The following is a 10,398-nucleotide window of genomic DNA, read 5'->3' as shown; positions in this document are numbered from 1 at the left end:
CGTGGCCGGCGTGGCTCCCCGCCCCCTCTGTCCCGCCAGTCCCGGGTGGTGGGGGGGACGGCGCCGTGGTCGCTGCACGAAGTCTGGGGGCGTTTTCCACGCCCTTCCCCACTCGGTTTTGTCTTTCTTTATGTCGCTTTGCCTCTCGCTCTCCGGGCCCGACCCTTTCACGATAAAACTTCTTTGTTGACTGAAACTTCGCGAAAAATACCCCGCCAGGTGACGGCCTGGTGGAGTGACTCCGTATTTAAAAACCTTGCCCTCTGCTTGCGTGGCCCCTAGTTGTTTGTTTACTAAGCGAGGCAGAGGCAGGGCCACCGGGGTTATTCGAAGCAGGAAGGCTCTTTGTTTCGGTGTAGTTTATTTTGTGCTTAGTTTCTGGCACCAATAAGCAGAGTTTTGTGTGTCTGTTTTGCTTTGTGAGTGCGTGTGTTTTGGATGTGGCTGTTCTGGAACAAGCTGACTCTTGTGAACTGAATACAGAAGTGAAGACATGACTGAACATCTGTGACTATTGAAACGCATTTGCTGATCCCGCGAAGGTAGTTTTTAAGCAGTTTTATCTTTTTGGAGTTTATCGAATAATTGCGTGAGTCTATAGAGGAAATTCCTAATCGCTTTCCTGTTGTTGCGGTTATCGGTGAAGATACATTTATGCTTTGGGTTTATTATGTGGGGATATGATAAGCATCTTGCAACCTTACAGGTTGCGATTTTGATGATTTTAGATGAAGGTCGTTGGGGACTATCGTGATGTGCAATAATGGGTGATGAAAAGTTTGATGTCTGTATATGTGATGCGTGGAGGGGATCAATTTATCATTTTTTTAAAGACGTCTTTCCTTCGATAGGAAGAACCTCAACTGTAATGATATTTGCATGTTATACTTGACAGTTTACAAAGCATAGTTACATGCCTTCACATTTGATCTAAGATCCCTATGGAGTAGGAAGGTATTATTATCTTTTATAGGTGTGGAAGTTAGTTTAGTTGTTTTAATAGTTTGTCCAAGTTTCACACCCTAGTAAGAGAAAGATTTGAATCTAGGTATCCTGATTACACAGTTTTCCTTTCATTATGGCTCAGTTGTTTTTATTATGTGCCGTGAGTGAAAGGTAATCACCACAGGAGACTCCTTTGGAAAAAACAGTAAAGTGAAACTGCTGAGGAGGTTAGGAATTACTTTCTTTTGACAGGTGGTCCTAGTGTGTACATTTCCATCTACATCCATACATCCTTTTGGATTCAAATTTTAATGACTCAGTCTAGTAATGCATGTGTTTATTGATTTATCAATTGATATATATTGGCATGTTTTATTAAATTCCCATTCTTTGAGCTTAGGCACTTAGTAATTGCATACACTTATGGTATGATAGTGGTGATTCAGGAATTGCAGAATCACAAAGCTGGAATCATGAAAGAAATATTTTCTGAGTGTTTCTAGTGCACTGCCCACCCCCCTCAGTCAGGGTGAGGTACAAATGATATTTATTTACTGACTTGAACACTGTTCTCTATTGAAATAACTGACATTTACCGAGGACTTGATGGATGGTATGTACTTCACTAAACATTTTATACACATCTCATTTAACTCTCCTAAGACTGTTAGGTAGGCACCATTCCCTTTTTACAGATGAGGAAACTGAGGGTTAGTATGATTAAACAACTTGCCCAAGGTCATACAGGTAACATGGCAGAGGCAAGATTCCAACTCAGGTCTGTCAGAGTCCGTGGTTAAATTTATAAGTGGATACCCAGTGTCCAGTGTTGAGATGACAGTATTTTTGTCACTCCCTTTATAAGATGAATCATCTACATAATTTGACAAAGGTTTACTTTGCATTTGTTTTATGACACTGTTAGTCATGAAATGAAAGTGAATTTTAATACTGCTAATGCCTGATTTTGCAAAATTCCAAATTGGAAGTCTTCTGAAATTTTCAAAGTTAATGTAAATTTAACTTGAAAAAATGCTGGAAGAAAAGGGAGGATTACAGAAGATTTCAGGATAAAAATGACAAAGTGAAGACACCAAAAAGCTTGGAAACTTCTGTTTGCTAAATGAGTTATTACAGTTTATTTCTTAAATTAAAAAATGCAATTGGGTTTTTGATTATAAAAGAAACTTTTTTTGGTAGGAAACTTGGAAAATATGGCTAAACATAAAGAAAATAAAAATTTTAAAAATCTTAAAATTTTATCACTCGTTAAAAACACTGATGATGTTGTTTACTTATCTATTTTTTAATATGTTAATCTGAGCAAACGAATCTGAAATACCAACCTGCAAAGAGATTGTTAAGCGCTTCCATCTCTTAAAAATTGCATGTTGCTTTCCTCTATTGGTACCATATATGATGTTACAATGTTCAGAATGTTTCATATTTGTAGTAAACAAGACTGAATTCTATTAGAAAATTGGTTGTTTGCCAGATGGACTTTGACCCTTCATATTTTGTGTTTGCTAGGTATTAAAGATCTCTAAAGTGTTCAGTGTATTGTTTTATTTTTGTAAAATCAACAGTTTTATAATCTATTCTCATAATATAGCCATGCCTTGTTTTATTGTGTTCATTTTATTGAGCTTTGCAGATATTAATTTTTTTTTGCAAATTGAGAGTTTGTGGCAACCCTGCATCGAGTAAGTCTGTAGGTGCCATTTTTCCTGAAGCAGTTGCCCACTTCATGTCTCTGTGTCGCATCTTAGTAATTCTTTTAAATATTTCAGATTTTTTCATTATTATTATATTTGTTATGGTGATCTGTGATTTACTGTTGTAATTGTTTTGGGACACCATGAACTGTGCCCACAAAGTCTGTGAACTTAATAGATAAATGTGTGTATTCTCACTGCCCCACCAACTTCTGTTCCCATCTCTTTTTTTCTCCTTGGGGCCTCCCTATTCCCTGAGGCCCAACAATATTTAAATTAGGCCATTTAATAACTGTAATGATCTCTAAGTGTTCAAGTGAAAGGAAGAGTCTCATGTCTCTCACTTTAAATCAAAAGTTAGAGATAAGTAAGATTAGTGAGGAAAGCATGTTGAAATCCGAGATAGGCTGAAAGCTAGGCCTCTTGCACCAGTTAGCCAAGTTGTGAATGTAAGGGAAAAGTTCTTGAAAGTTAAAAGTGTTCCTGCAGTGAACACATGGATGATAAGAAACAGCCATATTGCTTATATAGAGAAAGTTTTAGTTGTCTGGAGAGAAGATCAAACCAGCTACAACAGTCCCTAAAGCCAAAACCTAATCCAGAGCAAGGCTCTAACTCTCTTCAGTTCTGAGAAGGCTGAGAAAGTTGAGGAAGCTGCACAAGAAAAGTTTAAAGCTAGCAGAGCTTGGTTCATGAGGTTTAAGGAAAGAAGTTGTCTCCATAACACCAAAGTGCAAAGTGAAGCAGCAAATACTGACGTAGAAGCTGCAGCAAGTTATCCAGAAGATCCAGCTGAGATAATTCTTGGTGGTCACACTGAAAAACAGATTTTCGGTGTAGAGGAAACAGCCTTATATTTGAAGCAGATGCCACCTAGGACTTTCATAGCTAGAGAGGAGACGTCAATGCCTGGCTTCAGACCTTCAAAGGACAGGCTGATTCTTACTGGGGCTCATGTAGCTAGTGACTTGAAGCTGAAGCCATTGCTCATTTACCATTCCAAAAATCCTAGGGCGCTTAAGAATTATTTTTAATCTACTCTGCCTGTGTTCGGTAGATGGAACAACAAAGCCTAGATGACAGCACATCTGTTTACAACATGGTTTACTGAATATCTTAAACCCACTGTTGAGACCTACTGAAAGGAACCTACCTACGGTTCCTTTCAAAATATTATTGCTTATTGACAATATACCTGGTCACCCAAGAGCTGTGATGGAGATGTACAACAAGATGAGTGTTGTTTTCATGCCTGCAAACACAACACCCATCCTGTAGCCCATGGATCAAGAAGTAATTTCAACTTTCAAGTCTTATTATTTAGGAAATGCATTTCATAAGGCTATAGCTGCCATAGATAATGATTCCTCTGATGGATCTGGACAAAGTAAATTGAAAACATTCTGGAAAGGATTCACCATTATAGATGCCATTAGTGATTCTAACACAACATTGTAAATCAACTATACTTTAATAAAAAAAAATTAAAAAAAAGAACATTTGTAATTCATGGGAAGAGGCAAAAATGTCAACATTAATAGGGGTTTGGAAGTTGATTCCAGCTGTCATGGATGATTTTGAGGGGTTCAGGACTTCAGTGGAGGAAGTAACTGCAGATGTGGTACAAATAGCAAGAAAAATAGAATTAGAAGTGGAGCCTGGAGATGTGACTGAATTCTGTAATCTCATGATAAAATTTTAACAGATGAGGAGTTGCTTTTTATGGATGAGCAAAGAAAGTGGTTTCTTGAGACAGAATCTACTCCTAGTGAAGATGAAATGAAAAGTTGTTGAAATGACAACAAAGCATTTAGAATATGATGTAAACTTAGTTGGTAAGGCAGCGGCAGGGTGTAAGAGGATTGACTTCGATTTTGAAAGAAGTTCTGTTAGGTAAACTGCTCTCTATCATCAAATATTTGAACTTCAGAGCTTGAGGAGATCTTAGATCTTCCTCATTTTATCGACTAGGAATCTGATCCTGCAAAGCACTGATATTTTTCAGTTTAAAAAAAAAATCTGTTCTTTGCTCAAGGATATACATTTTTTAAAAGTAAAAGCACTGCAACATTGGAGTAAATGTTGCAAGTATTGATGTATGAAACTCTCATTAAGATATTAAACGTTTTGCCATAGTAGTGTGCTCTCATTTCAGCCCAGTGATATATAGAGCTGATGTTTTTCATTTTTCTAAATTACTGCTCACACTAGTAGAATGTAATATAAAATCTTAGCAGCCTATTTTTATGGACTGCCAAAACAATTGTTCTTTATGCTTTATGAGTCATATTCATTGGGAAGGGATGAAGCTGAACTTTATCATAGTTGATCATGTTCTATATCTATTATGGTAAAACCTTGAGGTGACTTAGATTTGGAAGTAATGAGTTAAAAGGATAGGAAGTTGTCAGAACCAGACAGCTAGTTACTGTCTTTCTAGAACCACATGGTCTTTCATCTCTGTTTCCCATAATGCCTGCTTCATTCTTCTTGCCACAGATCAACTTTCACTGCTTTGGCATGCTTACGGGCAAGCATACGTGCACTTATTTGACAAGTGTTTATTGAGCACCTGTTAACTAGCTAGGCACTATTTTATGCACTTGGGCTAGGCTGGTAACAAAATAGACAAAATCCCTTCTTTCATAGAGCCTACGTTCTTGTTTTTGGCTTGGTAGAGGAGGAGGGGAGGACAGAAAATAAACATGTAGTAAATTATATGGCATGATGAGATGGTTATACGTGCTGTGGAGAACAGTTAGTTGGGAGGGAACAAGATGGGCGAGAGAAGGATGAGATGAAGGTGGATTACAAAGGGGCATGAGTTAATTTTGGTGGTGATGGATATGTTCATTATCTTGATTGTGGTGACAGTTTTACCAGTGTCAAGCGTATCAAGTGATATCCTCTAAGTAAGCGTATTTTATTGGATGTCCGTTATTCCTCAGTAAAACCGTTTTTAAAAATCCATTGTCTTTTACTCATGCATGGCTTTTTAACCTCATGTATTGATGATTTGGTAGCTGTTGGATCAAGTTATGCAAATCTTCCAAATCTTGACACATTTTCCTGTGTAACATAAAAGTCACATTCATTAACGTTACCACGTATCTCAAAAAGGCTTTAGGTATTGGAGAAGCTGTCGTTCTTATTGTGGTGGATGTAGGTTTTCTAAAATCCTAATATTTGCTTGAAAGTTTTATTTTTGTCAGTGGCAGCAAATATTGTCAGTGTTTTCCTTGGTTCTTAGGCTCACTTCATTCTTTTATGACAGAATGCCTGCCGAATACCCAAATCTGTCTGAATAACTGTTGTCATTTTGTTGTTGTTTTGTTTTTTTCCATAGTAAAAATGGTGTTTCGTGGGGGGTGGGGGTGGGGAAGCAGTTAGTTCAGCTGGTAACTCCAAAGAATAATACAAGTGCTTTTTCTTGAGACAAACACTGCTGTTGAGCCTGAGTCCAGGAGTGAGTCCACACTCTGTATTTTTCACCTAAAATTTCCACTTGGTTCTTCTTTAAATCTTCTTTTTCCTTGGCACTTTGGATCTAGTGAGGAGACAGAAAACACAGTAACTTAACTAGAGGAAGTTGAAAGAATTGTTAACCTATGATTAGAGAATAATTATAAAGATGTAAGGACTACTGTAAAGTGTACTGTGGGCCTGAGGGAAAATGTCCAAGTAAGGACAGACTGGCGAGGGGTGAGGGCCCCTCCTCACAGCTGTGGTTCAGACCTCATTGGAGAAGTATGGAGTTGTCCAAGCCAGAGCTAGTCCACAGTTTCTGGGTGAGCAGGAAACAGCCCTCCAGGGTGGATGCAGGAGACTCAAGGTTGATGGGTAGGCATGCAGACAGAGTTAGGGTACCACTGTGGGCTCAAGGCCTGGAGTGTGTTGAGCTGTTATCAGTAGGGCTGTGAGAAGTTGGTTACTAAAGCAAACCTACTGACAGGGCAGTGGGAGCAAGGAGTGCTCCAGTCCTCCTGTGTGGTCCCTTCAGCACCCTCTACCGACAAATTTATTTTTAAAAACTGTTTAAAAGAGTCCAGTCTCTTATCACTGAACAGGTGGTACTGAAGGGTAAATTTAGAGCTGAGAGGAAATACTCAGTACATTGATACTTGGCACACTCCTGTGAAGACTTGGGAGTTATTGCCTGTGCTGCTGAATTTGCATTTGCCCACTGCTGGCAAAATCCTCACCACGAACTCTAACTACTGCAGGAGTTCACAGTACCTGCAGTTAGCTGCCACTGCTGTTTTTAGAGCCAGAAGTAGGAAATGGCTTTACACCTTCCCACCATCTTATGATCCCACAGAAGAGCTTCTCATTGAAAGCATGTAACTCAAGCCTAGTCAGCAAGGCAGATGTAGTTTTCAGGCTTCCAGGAGCAATAGTATAGGTGAATGTTAGTTTTTTAATGATCAGTAATCTGGAGAGATAAGAAATAACTAAGCTTTGGGATATATGGAGAATTGGAATTTAAATGTATGCTTTCAAGGCCTAATTACCAAATCCATGTTAAAAAAAAATAGGTATACTTTCACAGTCAAAAAGGAAGTGTTTTTCACAGAATTTTAGCAGTTAAAATTTTCTTTTTCTTGTAATTGTAAAAGTAGCAATGAAACAGTAGAAACTTTGGGAAAACGGGAAGGAAGTCACCCATGTTCTCATCTAACCAATATAATGGCTATCATTTTTTGTATTTTCTCTTTTAGGCTGTTTTGGGTTTTTTCCCTAGTTGTAAGAACAGTGTGTATTCATTTTTTTCTTCCTGCTTTGTTTACTTAACATTATGCAGATTTCCATATTGTCATATAACTGTTAATATTTGCTATTTTTAAGGGACTATAGACATTTGTGTAGTGAATGTACCACAATTTATGTAGCCACACTTCTGGTTTTAGCTATATAGGTTATCCACAGATATTTTGAATAATACTTTTTAATAATGTATTTTTAATATTTGTTTACTGTAATCATAGCTACTAATTATAAAATATTTGTTGATAATCAGCTATTAAAAATCCTCTGTTACTGCAACCAGATGAATCAAGGTCAACATTAACAGTCATAAAAATCATGTTGATAATGTACCGTTCATATTCTGTGATGAAATGGCACTTTACCTATGTGATTTTCCTCCCCAGAACCCATAGCCCCACTCTAATCATGAGCAAAAACATCAAACCAATTCTGGGGACTTCCCTGGTGGTGCAGTGGTTAAGAATCTGCCTGCCAATGCAGGGGACAGGGGTTCGAGCCCTGGTCTGGAAGGATCCCATATGCCACGGAGCAACTATGCCCGTGTGCCACAACTACTGAGCCTGTGCTCTAGAGCCCGCGAGCCACAACTCCTGAGCCCACGAGCCATAACTACTGAAGCCTGCGTGCCTAGAGCCCGTGCTCCGCAACAAAGATAAACCACCGCAATGAGAAGCCTGCACACCGCAACAAAGAGTAACCCCCGCTCACCGCAACTAGAGAAAGCCCTCGTGCAGCAACGAAGATGCAATGCACACAAAAAATAAATTAATTAAAAAAAATCAAAGTCATCAAAAACAAGGAAAGTGTGAGACACCGCCAGAGCCAAGAGACGACTAAGGAGACGTGACAACTAAATGTAATGTGGATTCTGGAACAGAAAATGACATTAGGTAAAGATCAAGGAAATCTGAATAAACCGTTGATTTTAGTTAATGATAGTGTGTCATTATGGGTTCATTAAGTGTAGTAGAACTACCATCCTAATGTAGGATGTTAATAAGAGGGGATACCGGGTACTGTGTACAGGGGAGCATTGTACTGTCTCCTCACATTTTCTGTAAGTGTAATCTGTTCTAAAAAATAAAGTGTATTAAACCCTTTGTTTATTAAATTATCACTAGTTTATCACCAGAAGGAAAGTGGAAACATTTTGAAACCTTATGTGAAACAATTTTCAGGATAGACAATGGCTTAAGAGTTAAGATGTACCCAAAGCTTTAAGAGTTGTTTTGCATTTTTTCTCATAGTAGATACTTCGAATATATTTGGTGAACTGGATTTTTGACTAAGAAAACTAACGGGATGGGCTAGCCTTGAGTGGGTGTTGACTTCCACAGCTGGCACCAACTTGATAACCTCTCACACTATTGGGTGTTCCCCCTCCCTTTCATCTCATGGGCTGCCTCCATATTCAGTCACTAAGGACTTGAAGGGTTCATTCAAAAAAAACTTTACTGAGCTAGGTACTGTGCTAGGAACTTCTAAAAGGTATGCTTTGTGAAGATATTAAGTATTCAAATAAAGCAACAAAAGTTGCCATAGGCGTTAACAGAAGAAATTTACCCTTGAAAACCAGGAAGAGCTTTGCTTTATTGTTCTAGGTAAGTTTGCATTCATAACCAGCAGAGTGCATTGATTTTACTTTGGCCTGAGCAAGATTTGTAATTTTACTGCATGTAAATTTGGTGGAGCCTTACTCCACCACAGAACATTATTTCATTTTTAGTGAAGGGCCTCAGGCTGCACCTTTTGTAGACTGCACTCTCCTTTTGTACCCTTGGCCTTGTTATTCTCTTGAGGTTTTGGGTGGTGGGATTGATCCTGGTAAACAAAATAGATTATTTTTTCTTTGACTCCCCTCCCCCTTTTCTCCATTGAGGCATTTTATTTGCACATTGTTATATACTCCTAGGGAAAAAAATTACGGGATTTCTCTCCTGTGTGTTTTTGTCTTGTTTCTTCATGGTCGTCATGCTAGCTGAGGTTGTCAGTACAGTGAAACCAAGCTAGAAGAATGGAAGTAGGTTATTTTGACATTTTCCTAGATTTTTGAGTTGCACTTCAAATCTGGGCCTGATCACTCCATGCTTGTTTAACTTGCCTGTGAGGTTCACAATAATTTTCCCAGCTCTGTGATCATCAGTGATTTGAAATTTGGCAATGAAAGCGTGCTTCATCATTGCAATTAGAAACCAGATGATTTTGAAGCATAGCCTGACAAGAACCTGGCATTTGTCTCTCTTTTCAGCATTGTTAATGCTCTTGAGAGCATCAGCCAGGTCATTCATGCACACCATTGCGGTAGCACGGAAAGATGGTGAAAAGAGTTTTCTTTGACTTTCTGTGTTGGTGGTGGTTGTGCTTGTTTTAGTTTTTGTTTTGTGAAGCAGCTAAGATCTTTTGTAAAACAGGATAGGCTAATTTATGTCTTAGTCACAAACTTCCCCCAAACCTGAGCAACAGAAGGTTGCTTTAAGTTTCTCACTGACATCACGTCCAGTGTGGCTGGGGAGAGATTCTCCTGCTCATAATGCTGGTCACTTGGAGATCTAGATTGGAGATCATGGCTTAGCACATGATTCCACAATTGTTGAGGCAAGAAAATGCAGTGTGATGGACTGTGTTTATTGGTGCCCAAAGACTTCTATCCGGAAGTGATGGCACATCACTATAACTCATATTTCATTGACTAAAGCAAGTCACATGTTCAGGTATAATTTCAGAGGTGACAGGGAAGTGCAGTACTGCCACATACCCAGAAAGTAGAATGCCAAAAATATTTGATGACCAGTGCTGATGATTTCCACAGTCCCTAGCAACATTAATTCCTACCTGGTCGGATGAAATAAATGTGCTCATTGGGGTATATTTCAATCTACAACTTCATTAGAACACATTTTAGAGAGGGAACTAATTTTTTTTCATGTCGTTACCTTTTCTCATTTGTTCTTTTTTTCTATGTCTGTTTAGA

At 38.6% G+C, this 10,398-nt stretch overlaps 1 protein-coding gene across 2 annotated transcripts in view; it reads left to right on the top strand.

Annotated features, from left to right (window-relative positions):
- Nucleotides 1–453: 453 nt before the first annotated feature.
- MARCHF6 (membrane associated ring-CH-type finger 6) overlaps nucleotides 454–10,398 on the top strand; it is a 72,811-nt gene continuing 62,866 nt past the window's right edge. The window contains exon 1 of one of the 2 annotated variants that reach the window (XM_024767202.1): nucleotides 454–542. Coding sequence is in view for 1 of the 2 variants with exons in the window: in XM_024767201.1 (XP_024622969.1) it covers nucleotides 8,287–8,317 (31 nt within the window). In the remaining variant the exon portion in view is untranslated. Of the gene's footprint in view, nucleotides 543–8,182; nucleotides 8,318–10,398 lie in introns of those variants that run through there. The other variant, XM_024767201.1, reaches the window with a different exon arrangement.

The sequence above is a fragment of the Neophocaena asiaeorientalis genome, unplaced genomic scaffold (assembly GCF_003031525.2).
Source record: "Neophocaena asiaeorientalis asiaeorientalis breed wild unplaced genomic scaffold, Neophocaena_asiaeorientalis_V1.1 scaffold112, whole genome shotgun sequence".
In the NCBI taxonomy this organism is placed as follows: domain Eukaryota; kingdom Metazoa; phylum Chordata; class Mammalia; order Artiodactyla; family Phocoenidae; genus Neophocaena; species Neophocaena asiaeorientalis.
The sequence above is the reverse complement of the archived record's forward strand: the minus strand, read 5'-3'. Positions and strand labels throughout refer to the sequence as shown.